This window comes from Diadema setosum (assembly GCF_964275005.1).
Source record: "Diadema setosum chromosome 21 unlocalized genomic scaffold, eeDiaSeto1 Scaffold_21_unloc_1, whole genome shotgun sequence".
Lineage (NCBI taxonomy): Eukaryota > Metazoa > Echinodermata > Echinoidea > Diadematoida > Diadematidae > Diadema > Diadema setosum.
The window spans coordinates 383,814-401,893 of record NW_027307650.1 but is presented as its reverse complement, the minus strand read 5'-3'; the positions used below and the strand labels follow the sequence as shown (position 1 = coordinate 401,893).

At 42.3% G+C, this 18,080-nt stretch overlaps 1 protein-coding gene and 1 long non-coding RNA gene across 3 annotated transcripts; both read left to right on the top strand.

The window, feature by feature from the left end:
• Positions 1 to 13,497: 13,497 nt before the first annotated feature.
• On the top strand, positions 13,498 to 16,412 carry LOC140245694 (uncharacterized). Of its 2 annotated transcripts, XR_011902362.1 has the most exons (4): positions 13,498 to 13,773; positions 13,933 to 13,992; positions 15,152 to 15,215; positions 16,289 to 16,412. It is a non-coding gene; the product is annotated as an uncharacterized lncRNA (long non-coding RNA). The 2 variants fall into 2 exon arrangements; XR_011902361.1 differs by having other exon boundaries at positions 13,498 to 13,992.
• LOC140245699 (putative nuclease HARBI1) lies at positions 16,411 to 17,367 on the top strand. Its single transcript, XM_072325238.1, has 2 exons — positions 16,411 to 16,504; positions 17,066 to 17,367. The coding sequence occupies exons 1-2, from the start codon at positions 16,411 to 16,413 to the stop codon at positions 17,365 to 17,367; spliced, it is 396 nt and encodes a 131-aa protein (XP_072181339.1).
• Positions 17,368 to 18,080: the final 713 nt, after the last annotated feature.

The following is an 18,080-nucleotide window of genomic DNA, read 5'->3' as shown; positions in this document are numbered from 1 at the left end:
CTATCGTAAGACACTACGCTATTGTATGAAATGGCAACAATAATATTTTGTTAGTCATCTGTCTCACTAAACAAATATAAATATCACCAGAAATGTAATCATGGCTTATTAACAATGAAGCATGTTGTTTGATCATCGAATACTTTGCTGTCAAATAAATAGTTACCCTTTTCTATTCAACTGGTTTACTTTATCCCCAAAAAGTATATGCATATATACAAACAGTGGATATACACGTAGACCCCATTGAATTAATGTTGAGTTAAAGAATCTTAAAGTGTACAGTGTACATCAATTACATTTAAAGGGATCATATAGTTTTGGTGGAGGCTTAAAGGAGACCTCCGGATGGTTTTCAGATTTTTACATTTGAACAACTTTAAATTAGTAATACTGAGGACAGAGTTTTAGAATTTGTGATAATTGGGATGAAGAACAAGAATATTTTCAAAATTTAGAACAAATTGCAATGAACAAGGATGATGACATGGCAGAGTCACCATAAGAATGCATGAGTTAGGGCTCAAGGAAGCAGAACAAAAGAAAAAGGCATTCATAGATTATTCACAGGTGAACTCGCAATCAAGCGGTATTGTAATGGAATTACACTGCTACATTTCTGGAACACCCCATGTGTCAACCTCCTATGTCATCATCCTTGTTCAGTGTAATTTGTTTAAGGTTTCTCAAAGTATTGTTTCTCTGCTCAAGAACCACAACAAATTCCACAAATCTATACATGGAGTACTGAGTAGTCGATTTATGTACTACATGATGTGAAATTATGAAAATTGTCTGGAATATGTCCCTTTAACTTCAGGTTTTTTATCATTTTTATTTTTATTTTATTTTTTTTTTTTTTGGTGAGATAATGAGACACCTCTTATGAAATATGAAAGAGCATGCAATTCCAAGAGGGATTCAATGTTTCTTTGATGAAAATTGGTTTTGAAATGGCCAAGATATCCAAAACAGAGTGATCCTAATAAAGTGTGGGACCTACATTTTATCATGATCGTTTTGTTTTACTTTTTTTTTTGATGTTTCAGCTATTCCATACCCGATTTTTGTCAAATAAACTTTGAATTCCTCTTAAAATGGTATGCTCTGTACTATTTCGTAAGTGTTTTCTTGGTATCTCGCAAAAAAAAAAAGTTAAAGCCTAATTTTCATCTCCATCAATACTGTACCATCCCTTTAACACATTCTTAGTGAAATTGTCAAAAATAGTAAACTATGAATAGACATGAACATTGCAATGTCATGTAAAGGCTGAAGGTGATTGGTTAGATCGAACTGAAGTTTACTCTCATTGACAATCCTTGCCAGGTGCCAAGACGTGTCAAAAAGTGACAATAATCCTGCATACGTGTAAGTGGCTTATGACTTTGGAGATTGTTAAAATCACACAATTCATCAAAAGCCACCTCAGATAGAGAATGCTAGAATGTCTATCCAAATATCCCAGAAAGTGTCTCCTAAGCTTGAATAAGCCACAGAGTCGCTCCACATTTCATAGGCATAAGAAAAATCTCCGATGGCTACAGTTGATTAAATCCGGGGACACTGACAGTCATCTCTCTCTTTATAATAATGCCTTTTTATCAGGATTTATTCTGTACTACATGTAGTTCAGGAAAGGTGGCAGATACTATATTTGCATGTTCATGTATTGTCCATCTCACTGTCTTGCATTTCTAATTTCTAAATATTTAACACATTACTAGTGTAGTAGAGGATAAAACTACCGAACATGGCTAACGTACTGTACATTGTAATGCCATTCTGACAAAGTACATTATTATGTTGTTGGTAATAAGGATTTGTCACTAATCAAAAATTATGTGATCATACCATATACTTGTGACTGCTCAGAAGGTAAAAACCATACAGTTAAACATTGGGAATGAACAATAGAATTATTTAGGTCTGGACAATATACAAGACTTTAGATGAGGTAAATTAATTAAGAATGTCCTGACATATATGTGAGCAGAAAATATTTTTGACAGGAGGTTATGTAAAAAGGGAAGCTATGGTCATTTGATAATGCTGAGGAACTGTATTCCAACAGTTACCACCTTCTCATCTGGACTGACCATTGGACAAGGGAAACATTATACCAGGCTTGATAAGTGGTAATCTTACTATCTTAATTGTGGCTACTCTGGACAAACTGTTGTTGGCCTTATTCAGGGCTACCCGGTATACGAAAACAGGTGGTTGGGCACTTGTAGTCAGTCTGAGTGTCTATCAAAATACCACGTGTCCAAAACTGAAGGATTTTAGTGGCCCACTCATGTTGTTAGGGAAACAGGGATACTTGATACATTGTGTTATGTATTGTTTGGGGGCCAAGAGGAGGATGGGCTGAATATGATAATGATGTTCACAGGAAGGTTGAACAAAACTATCCTGCTGGAACTGAGACAAGTTACTTAAAATCCAACATCTCAAGTAGGCTCGGGGAGTCTTTACTCTCTTAACATCTCACATGTATAGCGATAAATAAAAGTCATGTACATGCAGTACTTTTGTGTTTGACAACTTTGTTATTTTTCGACAGAGTTTACATGTGGTCGACATTGTTAAACCTTGTTTTGTATTTTTTTTGTAAGAGTCATCACAATCCATCAGCTGCACAATATTTTCTGCAATTTGATATCTTCATGTACGTTCATAAGTACCAGTGAAATGATCCTAATACACTGTAGTAGCATTGTTTCTATCATTTAAGCAAATGGATATGAATGAATACAAAGGTATACACTGTTACTGTCACGCGAGTCATACATGTACTTGCAAATTTGTAAAGTACATTGTCAGGCCATTGGATGGCCGGTGATTAAAAATCGTCATTTATGACTGAACTGTTTTACAGTACATACTATGTGCATACTTTGTGAGACCATGTCTGATGTATTTTTAATTGTGGATACATAATTTGTATATTAACCTGACTGTACAGTTCTGGTTGAGGTGAGGATTTAGCTTTTAATGTTTGAAAGATATTCAGAAACCACTCTATGATATGTCAAAGAGCATACAATTCTAAGGGGAATGAAAAGTTTATTTGATGAAAATCGGTTTTGAAATGATTGAGATATCCAAAAACAAGGTGAAACAAAGAGATCCTAATAAAAGGCGTGGTCAATCACCTTTTATTATTATCGCTTTTTTGATATCTCGGCCATTTGAAAACCAATTTTCATCAAATGAACGTTGAATCCTTCCTGCAACGTGAGTGCGGTCATCCAGGTCAGGGTCAGTAGTTTCCATCCAATGTGTGTGTGTGTGTGTGCGTGTGTGTGTGTGTGTCTTTCTCTCTCTCTCTCTCTGTCAGTGTGTGTGTGTGTGTGTGTGTGTGTACATGTATTTGCATTGCATTGAACATACATAAGACTCCAGCAACAGCATACAGGGGAAGGAGATATGTTTTTCATGTTTTAATGTTTTTCATGTAAAAAAAAAAAAACACAACAACAACACAATGCTAGGTGTGTACTATACTGAGCGTGCTCAGTGTAATATTAAATAGGGGAAATCCCTTTTCTGAGGTCAAGTCCACTGTTGAAACCACGGTTTCATTTGAGTCCACTGTTGAAACCACGGTTTCATTTGAGTCCACTGTTGAAACCATGGTTCCAAACCGTGGACTCAAATGAAACCGTGGTTTTTTGAGTCCACTGTTTGTGAATCGCAGACTCGAAACCACGGTTTCTAAAAACCATGGTTTCTAGAAACCGTAGTTTCATTTGAAACCACCTTTGTGAATTCGGGCCTATGAGAGCTGTACACGAAAGAGCAAGGCGCCACCTGAAGGAATCTGGGCGTCGACAGAAGAAACAATACGATCAGAAATCTACACTTGTGGATTTTCAAGAGGGAAGGTTTGTCTGGCTTCGCAAACACACCCGACAAAAAGGAGTGTCACCAAAACTCCAACCCAAGTGGCTGGGCCCATATCTCATCGTCACAAAGATGTCAGACGTGAACTTTAGGCTGCAGCTTACTCCAAGGTCTCGACCGATCGTTGTACACGCGGACAGAATGAAGAAGTACGACGGCCTGGATAGGCCTACCTGGACGTTTCAAAGACCGGACATGGAGGAAGCTGGAGAAGCGGAGACTCCTAGACCGGAGGAAGGACCCAAGAACCCCAGCAACGAAACGAGCAAAGAAACCGAGGAGGTCCCTGAGCCTGCAGTGCGAAGTGAAGGACAAGCGGAGGAAGAATCGTCCCCCGGCAGTGACTCCGATCAGGAGGAAGAGAATGTTCCTGAAACAACAGAGAGAGATCTCCAATCAAGCCAGGCTTCTGACACACACGTTGGTCGACGGTACCCACTCCGAAAGAGAAAGCCACCAAGCTATCATTAGTTACAAACCCACAAATTGTAAATAGAATCGTCTGGTTTTCTGATATGAACTCATGAACTGCGTGTGTGAGAGAATTAGACAAAATAAGTAATATAAAGGTGTGCAGAAAATCCTATGTAATAAAGTATTGACAAAAATGACTACATTGATTTCGCCACAGAGTGATGGGAGACCGCGAAAGAAGGGCTACCGGCCAGTTCTCCTGCGGAGAGTGTGGAGTCCTGTTTGAAAAGCTAAATCAACTGACCCGTCACCACAGGGAGAGACATGTGGAAAAATTGAGATGCCGCCGGTGTGACTACCGGTGTGTACGGAAAGGGGACATGAGGCGGCATGAAGCCACGCATGCCACTCCATCTGGTCCTGCGGAGAGGAGGTACAGTCGAACGCCCATCACGACTCCGAGACAGCGGACACCCACGGGAAGATGGTCACCCGAGCGGAAGGGGTCTACCCGACGAAGCTCTTCGTCTAGGGGTGGACAGCATCATTCGCGACGGAGTCGGTCACCCCCGAGGCGGACACGCCTTCCTCTCCGACGTAGTCCCTCACCTCCAGCGTCACTTCGGCAAGAAGACAGCAGCAACCCCCCAGACAGCGTTCCCGTAGAAGTGCCACCTTCGAGCCCAGTTCGTGAGGAATCGAGACCGCCACGAGAAGCATCTCCGTTGTCGGTGTCATCGGGAGGGAAGACGCCCTCTCGAGCGGCTTCGCCAGCGAAAACGGCCTGTACAGGTGGAAGGTCTCCGTCCCCTGAGGCATCTGCAGAGAGGGCTGCATCGCCAGCAAGGAGTATCTACCGGGAGGCTTCACCAGCCGAGTCCACCTCGTCAGGAAGAAAGAGTCCCTCTCCGGAAGTCTGCGACGCAGGAACCCAGACTGTGCTGGACGGCAGGCACAGAGTCAGGGAAGCAGTCAATCGGGTGAGGGGGATGTCGACGTCTGCGTCCACGGTGCTTGAAGACAGCACGAAGGGATTCGTAATTCCCAACAACGTCGTTGTCATCCGACACACGGAACGATACATCAGCAACATTGGGGAGTACATCGAGATTGTCACAGAGGAGATGAAACGAGTGGCGATGGAGTGAATTAGAGTGTAGTGAACATGGACTATAAGTGATAGGTTGAATGGACACTAAAACGGACTCTGTGAAAGACATTCGTTCCTCACTGTGTATTTTCTTTGTCTTGTTTTCTCTTGCCAGTTCACTTTAAGTTACTTTGATTTGTTTCAAATATGTTTCAAGTGTTCTTTGTAGTTTGGTTTAATCGATCAGAAGTCTCGAGAAGAGTTGTTGAACTTGTATTATGCAAAAGATAAATTAAGCTTGATTTGTTAAGCTTGGGGACCAAGCTTATTAGAGGGGGGAGTTGTGTAACAAAATGATATTTATTTTGTGTAGAGTGTAGTGCATTTCCTTTGGAATTTGTGCGAAACTGCTGTTAGAGCGATATTTGTTCATACATATTCAGTAACACAATGTAGTCGTGGTTACTTTGTGCTGATTTATACATGTAACAAGCTATACATTCTAAAAGAGTGTTTGAATTGTTCCTTTAAGTCAGTCTTCTGTATTGATGATTATTTGTCAATTAGTGGTTTTTGTGGAGATTCAGATAGTGATAAAAAGTATGGATGATAAGTGCAGCGATAATTCCTACAGTAAGTTCAAAGTTGTGTTACAGAGGTTTGACATACATTTAGCATTGTGTGTGTATACGTGTGTATACAGGTTGGCCATATGACACATTTTAGACAATTAACGTCGATTAATTAGTAAACATGATCAGTTATGGGACTGAATATGGTGTTGATGTTTGATTAAAATGATTTCAATCAAACTGTGAAGAGTTTAAAGGGATAGCTTAACTCTGTGTAAAATAAAGTAAGAATAAAGGAAATTTTAGGAGAAATTAATAACCATGCCTATAATAATTCAGCACAGGTACTATTAGCTACCTCATTTTTCATTTAGGAAGGGATGTGCTTGTATCACATTTGCACGCTACTCTGTTCATATTCTCAGTGCTCGGCAGTGAAGAAGAGAGACTGATCCTCGGGATAGCATTGTCTTTCTGTCTTGTACTCGATACGAGTTGTGAACGTGAGTATGTACACACTATACCTGTAAATAAACAAGTTGGTGTTCCGGTACATCGCCTCTGAAATTGTGATGCATTCGTGTTCAGTATAACATAAGTACTGGTTGGAATGAATGCTGGTGAGACTAGGATGGCATCCGGTGGTTCTGCAGCAGATGACAACTCATCCAGCAGCCTTTGCGAGCATTCTCGAGCGGGCTTTGCGGCACCGTGGGATAACTGAGTATCTGGACGGACGTCGGAGAACGAAGTTCAGAACTTTGGAAGGAACAAGTACGTCCCACGTACTTCCAGAACAGACGTCGGAGAACGAAGTTCAGAACTTTGGAAGGAACAAGTACGTCCCACGTACTTCCAGAACAGACGTCGGAGAACGAAGTTCAGTACTTTGGAAGGAACAAGTACGTCCCACGTACTTTCAGAACAGACGTCGGAGAACGAAGTTCAGTACTTTGGAAGAAACAAGTACGTCCGACGTACTTCCAGAACTGACGTCGGAGAATGAAGTACAGTACTTTGGAAATGAAAAGTACAAACGACGTACTTCCAGGGCGAACGTTGGAGGATGACGTACTCTAGAAACGACGTCGGGAGTGAGAGTGAAAATTCACTTGTCAGTGTGTTGGGTGAATTAGATGTGAGAAGTGAGAATGTGCCTTTGAATCAGATAGTGTGAAGTGCAAGGTGTAGACTGGTGACGTACAAGTGGTGGGAAACTTAAGGTTTTATCCTCTTCATAGAGTGATCGTATATTTCGATCAAACGGACGGTCGGCTCGGTCTGCATAAGTGCCAAGGCCCCGTTGTTCGCTACAAATTGGTGTCAGGAGTGGGATACTCTGGAAGAGGATTTAGTGAGAAAGTTTTGACTCGGAGAAAGTCAAAATGAATTCTGAAATTCGACGTCCAACGCTGCGGGATGTAATGCAGCGGTTGGAGAATAGTTTGGCTGAAATCGACCAGATGATGGCAGATCTGCGAACGTCGATGCAGCCAAAAGCAGAATCAAGAAATTCACAAATACGGGCACCGGAGATGTCACCATTGCACTCTTCACCTATGGGGCAGTTTGACAGTCAAGTTGGTTATGACCAGCCCAGAGGACAGCGATTGCCAGAAGAAGCGGGAGGCTTACCTGGACGACAAGCTCCGTTTTCACAGCCGGCATTCAACAGAGAAACATTGGCATATCCTGGCTCGACGTTTGACACAAGAAGTTTGTCGAAACCTAAGATGACTCCCGATAGGTTTGATGGAAGAACTCCAGTATCAGACTATCTCTGCCATTTTGAAGCATGTTGCAGAATTAACAAGTGGTCGGAGGAGGAAGCCACGGAATATTTGGCAGCAAGTCTACGAGGTCCAGCCGTGAAGTTGTTGTCACAACAGACGGGACGCCGCTTAACTTACCATGAATTGGTTGACCGAATGAATAAGCGGTACGGTCCAGGCGGTAAGGCGGACGTGTTCTTGGCCGAGTTGCGGCATCGACGCCGGGGCCCAAAGGAAACTCTGCAAGAGCTAGGGCAACACATCCGCGACTTAACAGCACTTGCGTACCCTGACTTTGATCAGGACGGCCATGATAGACTTGCGAGGGGGCATTTTATGGATGCCATTCTGGATCCAAGAATCAGAGAGGGTCTATTTCGAGCGCAGCCTCGTACTCTCGACGCGGCGGTGGAGGCAGCACTGAATGTGGAGGCGTTCCTCAAGATGGAAGGCGGGCGAAGGGACCAGAAAGCGTCTGGTTATAGTCGCGCAGCACTGGAGGAGACGCAAGGAAATGTTGCAGCACCGACTCACGACAAAGTTGAGAAACTGCTCGAAAATTTGATCGCCAAAACAGAACAGCGCATCCAGCAAATTACCAGCCAAGCGCAAGAACGTATGAATAAGCTAAGTAGGCCAAACATCAAGTGTCACACGTGTGGAAGAGAAGGCCACGTTGCGAAGAATTGTCCACAGCCAAAGCCGCTCTCTTCAACTACAAGTGAAACTCGACGATGTTACAACTGCAAGGAAAGTGGACATCTGAAGAGAGATTGCCCGCAACTCAAAGAGGCATCAGATTCTTCGCGGGCCGCGATGGAACAATCTCCTGGAGAAACCACTCGCATGCTAGCTGAACAGAGAGATGAGGTCGACAAGACGAATGAGGAGAAGAATGAGGTGAAACAGTCCGAAGACAAAACAGAAGGAGAAAGTGCAAGAACGTCACAAGATGCAAGACGACATGGATTATTTGTAGAAGGGAAGGCTAATGGTCAGTCCATTGCGTTTCTTCTCGACACGGGTTCATCTAACACTCTCATCTCAGAGAGAGCGTTCAGTATGATCATGGAGGCGAAGAAGCCCTCTCTTCGTACTTCTACAGAGGTTGTTCAACAGGCGGATGGCTCCCCACTGAAGATTGCTGGAAAAGCAACAATGGATATAGAGGTAGGAAACACTCAGTTCGTTACAGAGGCAACTGTGGCAGACCTACAGAATGACGGAATTCTAGGTCTTGACTTCTTCATCAAGACGAACGCCGTACTTGACTGCCGTAAACTAGAGTTACGAACTCCTCGTGGGAATATCCCATGCAGAGACCAGCATGGGCGAGCATTTTGTTACAGAGTGGTGGCTTCGGAGACGACGAGAGTGCCTGCGGGTCACGAAGTTATTCTTCCCGGAGCGGTTAAACAACCGGAAACAGTCTTCAGGACAGGACTGGTAGAACCACTCCACGAGACAGTGGAGATATCTAGCAAAGGTCTCATTGTGGGCAGAGCAATTGTCACGGCGGATGCGGACGTCTTCCCAGTGCGAGTGTTCAATCCAACGCTACAAACAAAAGTGGTTAATAGGGGAACAGCAGTGGCAACTCTGTCTCCTCTAGAAGAAGAGACAATACACAAGGGAAGTGAAGAGACGGCCAAGGGAAATGAAGTCCCTGATCATCTGCAAGACTTGCTGAAAAGGAGCGTGGACGGGGTGCCAGCCCAGCACCATCAAGCAATTGAGCAATTGCTGTGTGAGTTCAGTGACGTCTTCTCCACAGGCCCGATGGACATAGGTCGCACAGACTTGGTAGAGCATAGCATTGATACGGGAGAGAATAGACCGTTCAAACAGGCTCCGAGGCGATATCCAGCGTGTCAGCGGGAAGAGATCGACACGCAAGTAAAAGAACTTCTGGAGAAAAGGCTAATCGAGCCTACTACAAGTCCATGGGCATCAAATGTCGTTTTGGTAACCAAGAAGGATGGCAGCCAAAGGTTCTGTGTGGACTATCGTCAACTGAATGTACAGACTATCAAAGATGCTTATCCTTTGCCGAGAATAGATGACACACTCGATGCCTTGGCGGGGGCGAAATGGTTCTCGACCCTCGACCTAGCCAGCGGATACTGGCAAGTTCAGCTCGACGATGAAGCAAAGCAGAAGACGGCGTTTTATGCGAATGGCGGTCTGTACACCTGGAACGTCATGCCCTTTGGGCTGACCAATGCGCCTGCCACGTTTGAGAGGTTGATGGACAGAGTGGTAGCAGGATTGAAGTGGAAAGTGCTGCTTATCTACCTTGACGACGTCATAGTGTATGGCAGGACAGTGGCGGAAGAAGTGGAGAGACTTCGGTTGGTGTTCCAAAGACTGAGGGAAGCCAGCTTAAAGCTTAAACCCTCCAAGTGTCACTTGTTCAAGACAAGCGTCAACTTCTTGGGCCACATCGTGTCGGACAAAGGGGTCAGCACTGACCCGGAGAAAATTGATGCTGTCAGAAGTTGGCCAACACCTACCAGCGTGTCGGATGTTCGCAGCTTCTTAGGCCTGGCATCATACTACAAGCGCTTTGTGAAGGGTTTCGCAGAAATAGCGAAACCGCTACACCAATTAACAGAGAAGAACAGACCATTTGTCTGGACTGAGGAATGCAAAATCGCATTTCAAGAATTGAAATATCACCTCACAAGCCCACCGATCCTAGCCTATCCACAACCGGAAGGAGACTTCATTCTGGACACCGATGCCAGTAACAATGCGATTGGAGCCGTGCTGTCGCAGGTCCAAGATGGGCAGGAGAGAGTTGTTGCGTATGCCAGCAAGAGTTTGGGAAAGGCGGAGAAGAACTACTGTGTGACGAGAAAAGAGCTTCTTGCAATAGTGGTATACCTGAGGCATTTTCGACAGTACCTGTACGGAAGGCCTGTCACAGTCAGGACTGACCACGGATCTCTGCGCTGGCTAACTTCGTTCAAGGAACCAAGGGGACAGTTGGCGAGATGGCTGGAAGTCATATCAGAGTACGATTACCGCATCTTGCATCGTCCTGGGAGAAGTCATGGAAACGCTGACGGGTTGTCTCGCCGACCTTGCAAGCAGTGTGGGAGGTCAGATGATCAACTCAGCGAAGAAGCAACAAGAACTCTTCTACTGGAGGATGTGACAGCAACCGAGAAAATGAAACAGATGCAAGAGAATGATGCTGATGTACGACCCCTCCTGGATGCCAAGAGGGAGGGAAGCAGACCAAAGAAGGAGCAGACATCTTCATGGACGCCGGCAGCCAAACAAATGCTTCAACATTGGGATATGTTAGAAGTTCATGATGGACTCCTATATCGACGCTGGGAATCTGACGATGGCACAGTGATGAAACGACTGCTCATACTCCCTCGAGCCGCCGTCTCGACGGTCGTAAAGGAGATGCACGCAAGCAACACTTTAGGGCATTTTGGTCTCGCAAAGTGCATGGGACGGACCAAACTGAAATATTACTGGGTGGGGATGGCTGCAGACTTTCGCTCAGCAATACGACAGTGTGATGAATGCGCCCGACGGAAACCCCCAGGAAGAGCAACGAAGGCACCCCTACAACAACAAATCAGTGGATCACCGATGGAGAGAATTGCGATTGACATTGTAGGTCCCTTGCCTGAATCATACCGAGGAAACAAGTATATCATGGTGATAGGTGACTATTTCACCAAGTGGATGGAGGCATACGCCATACCCAATGAAAAAGCAGAGACTGTCGCTGAAAAACTGGTCACCGAGTTCCTATGCCGATTTGGAGTGCCCCATCAGATTCATTCCGATCAGGGCAGGAATTTTGAATCTGAAGTGTTTCAGGAGGTGTGCCGCTTGATGGGAATGGAGAAAACCAGGACAACAGCGTACAATCCGAAGTCGGACGGATTGGTAGAAAGGTTTAACCGCACACTGTTGAATTCACTAGCAACGATGATCGATCCTCTGGCAAAACAGCGAGACTGGGATGACAAACTCCCTTTTTGCACGGCTGCATACAGGAATGCCCCACAAGAGTCAACTGGAGAAACACCGAATATGCTCATGCTAGGTCGGGAAGTAAGCCTGCCAATTGACTTGAGTATGCCACCACATCCCGAATCAGACAATGTAACGACGGACTACGCAGCTGATTTGAGAGACACAATGGCCCGAATTCACAAAGGTGGTTTCGCTCGAAACCACGGTTTCAAACCGCAGATTTGAAACCGTGGTTTCAACTTGCGATTCACAAAGGTGGTTTCGGCAGAAACCATGGTTTCTCCGCAGTCTTCTACGTCACTATTTTGAGTCAACTGTTTGGGGTGGTCTGAAACAGTGGACTCAACTGAAACCGTGGTTTTAACCAATCACAGAGCAGCATTTCGGGACATACTTTTGCAGACGAGGTGGTCGGCGCGGCAATTCTTGAATCACTCGGCAAGAGAATAAAGAGTTATTGATGGTTAGAGAGTTACTGGCGTTCGCTCCAACTTTCAGAAAATCGTGAGTAATTTATCCATTTATAGTGATGAGAAGTGTTTTACGCTATCATCCATTGTTTTTATTTGTGAAGAAAATTTTAGATTGATGGTATAAAATGCATGCAATGCTACCTAGCAGAACACGGGATTTGATATAGAGATGCGTTATCGTCAGCAGGTTTTGTGTAGTCCTACACGTATATTTTTGTGTCTCCCTCTCGCACATAGATAGCGGCGAGCTACCATACCACACATCCTTCTCCTTGTGACCTTGCTTGACTCCTTGAGCTCTGCCAGTTCTCTCTATTCTTTACCTGCTCATGGTCAGGCAGGCACACAAAACTGGCTAGAATTGAAGAAAAAGTTTGATCTTCCTATACACCATTCCAAAATAGTAATTAGGGCCTAGTATAGATCTAGAGCGTAGCCGTAGAGGATCTAGGATCAGTCTCAAACGAGAGACCTAGCCAGGCCTAGGTAACCAGTGAAGTGTGAGTTCTCACGGAAGAGTACGTATCCTTAACATTTAAAAACTTAGGACCTAGTCTAGAACTGCGACCAGCGTTGGACAGCGAAGCGTTGGACAGTACTGTATAGGACTAGTAGACGTGGTCTAGGCCTTTGATAACTGTGTACAATTCCAAGGAGCACCCGGGGTTATGTTAGACCTTTGTTCAGTTTGGCAAGAGTTCCTTTTGGGACAGCCACCCATAAAAGTGAGTGCGTGTGTGCATCCGTGTGTATCGCAAGCAAGGCCAAGGTTAGGCTAGGTAGAGTTGTAACTGTAGACTAACTACTATACACCGCGCAGTCGCTGTAACACTAGGCAGCGTACTAACAGCAACATGAGCAATCGTTCGCGAACAGTGTCTCCTCAATAGGAGAGAACCGTATACTGTTTTTACAGCAATTTGCAACCTTTTGCTGGTGAGTACCAACATCTGTAGGCCTAGTATATGATAGATTAGTAGGCCTAGGTCTAACACGTGTCGTTAGGTCTAACTGCGACCAGCAGCCCCATACGCATAGCGTTACGCTATGCGTATGGGGCTGCTGGTCGCAGTTAGTCTAGGTCCTACGACTGACGAGGTGCATTTGTCGCGCTAGTCCCACTGTGCTGACTACTATACACTAGTCTATAATTTTTAGTATTGGGTCATTTTAATGTTTGATTGGTGTTTTCGTAAGCCACCGTAAAAGTCCATCGTTTTTATCTGTCGCAACTCGCTGATGTCTTGTTACGTAGTAAAAGCTAGCATACAAGACAAGTAGCAATATTATTATTTGATATACAATATACTTTGCTAACACTACAGGGTAACTCCGATATCAAAGCTCTGTTTGTCTGCCAACAACGGAGCTTCGAAGGAACATAGACACTGTGTATTGTGAAATTTGCGAAGCACATCGTATGCGGAAATGATGTACAACACTACATTAACAAGTGGTTAACCAATTGTTCAATCATAACAGCTTCTACTCGAAAATTGTCAAATTGTATGCGGAAAACAAGTGACTGATGTGTGAAGGTATGTAATGTAGTGATGTGTGTTTACCAATTATATTGGCCAGCCGACGATTTATTCTTCGATATAATTATTGACATGATCCTGCTTTGAAAATGATTGAGTTACTTATCAAAATTTAGATGGATGACATTCCCTTTTTATGTGATTTATCTGTTGCAGTAGACACATCCTTTGACTGCCATCAACAGGAAACCTGGTTTTGCTGTAAAGAACAAAACCGTAAGTAGAATCCTTTCGTAAATACACAAGTTGGAGAGGAATTAAAAATGTGGAATACTTGCTTTAGTTTAAAAACATGACTTGTGGAGATTTTGTTAATCATAATTACAAGCTTGAACTTAGTACAGTACCCTGTGAGAAAGTTATGTGTTCATCTAACTATACACAGCCCAGTCGACGTGGGTTCGCATAGCGTATTAACAGCGTCTGATCAGCTAGTGTTCATCATTGCATTGTAAGATTCCACTATGGTAGCTCATAAATGAAATTCAGAAACAGATTCATTATTGCATGCATGGGTGATCGTGAGCCTTAAACTAGAATCCACCATGATAAAAGTGTCTATTAGAGAATGAAAAAGAAAGAAAGAAAAGATATGGAATTTTAAAATATTTGAAGAAATCAGATGAGTAAATAAGCAGATTATTACTGTTTAAAAAAAAAAATGTCATCACTAGGTCTGTGTAAATGGCAAAATTGGTAAGCATCTATGTGGAGAGGGAGTATTGTACAAATGGAATACTCTTAAGAGGGGCCCTTGGGCGGCAACAACATCCTTTCTACATTGCCATCTTCTTGAAAACAATTGGAAAGATTTTTACCAAATTTGGCACTGACCATCTGCATTTTTCTGATTAGTGTTTTCAGCTCACCTGAGCCAAATAGCTCAAGTGAGCTCTAGCGATCGCTCACCATTCCCATCTTAACAACTGACAAGCAGATTTTAACCAAACTTGGAGGGAAATCTGTAAGGGGTGGGGAGTTAAAAATGTACATGTGGTGAGTGTAGCTCCCCAGGGTGCTCCAGGGTAGCATCTTTTGTTTAATTTACAAAAATGCCCCAAATCTGGCAATACTACATGCTGTGCTAGTATGGGCGCTAGACCCACAAGCTCTTTTTATGTGTACTAATTCAAATATTGTCAAGATGTCACAACTTCTCTTTTACTTCTAATGATTTCATTAAAACATCTTGAAGTTTAAAATTCCCAAATAATTTACTTGCAAAAGAAAAATGTATCAACATGGCTGAATCTCTAAATTCATTATTCATTTGTTGTTCGCAGGTCTTTGTTGTTGAAAATGTCATAAAACTTGATAGTCTGAATCAATCTCTTCAATGCAGTTAAGATCTTTGTCCTTTTTGTACCAAATGTAGGAAACACCAATAATGGCTGCGCAACCATTTGAGACATCTCCAGCTATACTCCAAAGACTGAAAGGTATTATTTTGTTTCATTTTTTGGTGCTTGCCTTGATATAACATTCAATGTTTTCCTTTGTACGATAAAGCATGGAAATAGGACAACATGGCTTCTTCAAAGTGATTATTCACTTAAAATGAGTAAGACATACATGGCTGAATCAGGTGGCCAGCTGGGCCATTTAACCAAGATGATTGGTGGGCAAATTCAATTTTGGATACAATTGCAATACAGAATGTAAGCACAAATTTCTGACTTTCATGAATAGATTTAATCAGGAAACATTGCTGTGACTGTTATGAGTGGCCAACCGGGCTACAAAGGGCTCAGTTTTTGGTGCTCGAGAAAACTTTTGTTTTGCCAGTGGCAACTGGGCCACTGCTAAAGTTGACATACATTTATAATCTAACTAAATTATCATTCTTCCAAATTACACATGTACACCTTTACATCAGCATGCAGTGGTGCTTCTTATATTCAAGTTAAATGTATGGCAAATTAGAGTAGTGGGCATTAACAATAATGACATTTTAAAGATCACCTATTTAATTCTGTGTATTCTACTGACTGGACTATGCAAGTACTTTACAACTGATCATTTGGCTCAAGAAATTCATGATAATCACCAGTTGACAGCTGACAAAACTGACATTAGTGACGACAATTTATTGTCTTTGTGTATTTCATTTTTATTTTGTCGTCCTATGAAAGTGAATTAGATGGCCAATTAAGCGGCACGTTACTGTTTTAAGCATATAACAGTAATGTTCTCCCCAATACTCTTGTTCACCTTAAAGTTGTTTTTTTCTTTTTTTTCAATTAAGATGAAATAACACCAAGTATTGACTGATCATGAGGATAGTAGAAGAAATGCTCACTCCCAAGGAGTTGTTTGTACAGACCCTGCTATCATTCTTGGGTAGAGCTGAGGTGAACAGCACCAAGGAAATGTTAACAGAATAGTAGATATTTGTTTCATAAACCTCATTATTGAATAATTATTGACCAACAAGGAGAATCATTTTGTTTTACCACATATTTTCTAACTACATGTATATTATTGTCCAAATTATTCCTCCGTACATTCCTAGAGAGCTGAAAGGCCTCGAAGAGGATTGGCTGACAGGTGGAATCCATTTGAACTGTATGAGGATGAAGCTTTTCAAGTGAGCTACAGATTTTCGAAAGATACTCTGCACTCCACCTCATCAATATGCTTGGTGGTGATCTGAGGAGGGACACAGATTGGAATGATGCACTACCTGTTCATGTGCAGGTGTTGACCACTCTCTACTTTTATGCCGTTGGTAAGTTAATACATTTTTGCTCATTAGATTTTACAAATTGCATTTTATATGTTTGTCCTTTTGTTGTTGCGGTTGTTCTTGTTCTTGTTCTTGTTCATATTGTTGTTTTGAGTAGTGAGGGGATTTATAACCAATCTCTGTGGGACCATCCATAATGGGAGGGAGCTGGAGGTTCCCCAAAGGTTGGTAGTACAGGAGATTATGTGTACCCTGGTGAGCACTAGATCTGCATACTCTCTCTTAATGTTAGTATTGCTCAGCTTTCCTTTTATTTAGACTTTTAATTGTTTTCCTCATACCAGTGATTTAACAGAGCTGCCAAACATTTTTCTTCGTATCATTTTGTACCATTTTTGTCGTTGTGGGGGGGGGGGGATACTCCAGTTTACATGGGAAATTGTTGCATTTGGAACTTATTTCTATGGGAATAGGATCAGTCATTTTTACAGGCTTAAATCAAATTATATATTTCTTTGTATTTTAATCAAATGTGTACAATTGCATTTGATAAAGGATTATCCACGCAAAAATCTATTTAAGTGGTTTCATATTTTTATTCAGATTCATTCCAGCAGATGCATGGGGACGAGGCATCAATGTCACAGTGGTCTGTTTGCAGAGTCATCAGAGACGTTTTGGAAGCCATCGCAAGGAGGAAGAGAGAATTCATCAGGTTTCCAACTACGAGAGAAGAGATTGAATCTACCCAGCAGAGATTCTATGAGTACTGCCGCTATCCAGATGTCATAGTTGCTATCGATAGGACTCATGTCTCAATAAGGAGTCCTGGTAGGGAACAAGCCCTGTACTTCCTTAACAGGAAGAAGAGGTATTCGATCAATGTAAATATCCCGTCAGTATAATACTGTAATCCTCTTGTTTAATGCATCCACTGGCAAGAATTAGTTGGCGGAATCATATTAGCTGTACTCGTTACATACTCAGATAAAATATCAATGGTATTTTTCCCTCTGTGGTCATACACTGCAAAAATGATTGAGAACCATATTTCATTTGAATGATTGCCCTCTCCGCAAGTGAAATTTATTTGCATATCATATACTTCTCTTTCTTTTCTCGTCAATTTTTGATGAATGGCAGTTCATATATCAGCAGTAAAATATCTAACATTTATTGCTTTATAGAATGTAAATGTGATTAAATAGATATATCTAAATGTAAAGAAAATGACATCTCATTTAAAGACATTGCATTACAATAATTTCATATTATTTCAGGTCATGAGTTTCATCATTCGAACTTCTTTGTTACTGTATTACGACTATCGTAAGACACTACGCTATTGTATGAAATGGCAACAATAATATTTTGTTAGTCATCTGTCTCACTAAACAAATATAAATATCACCAGAAATGTAATCATGGCTTATTAACAATGAAGCATGTTGTTTGATCATCGAATACTTTGCTGTCAAATAAATAGCTACCCTTTTCTATTCAACTGGTTTACTTTATCCCCAAAAAGTATATGCATATATACAAACAGTGGATATACACGTAGACCCCATTGAATTAATGTTGAGTTAAAGAATCTTAAAGTGTACAGTGTACATCA

What these genes read in the sequence shown, in the direction of transcription:
- LOC140245699 (XM_072325238.1), top strand. Translation starts at nt 16,411, where the DNA reads ATGCTTGGTGGTGATCTGAGGAGGGACACAGATTGGAATGATGCACTA. An exon ending in TCTCTACTTTTATGCCGTTG is followed by an intron (nt 16,505 to 17,065) that starts GTAAGTTAATAC and finishes ATTTTTATTCAG; the next exon opens with ATTCATTCCAGCAGATGCAT.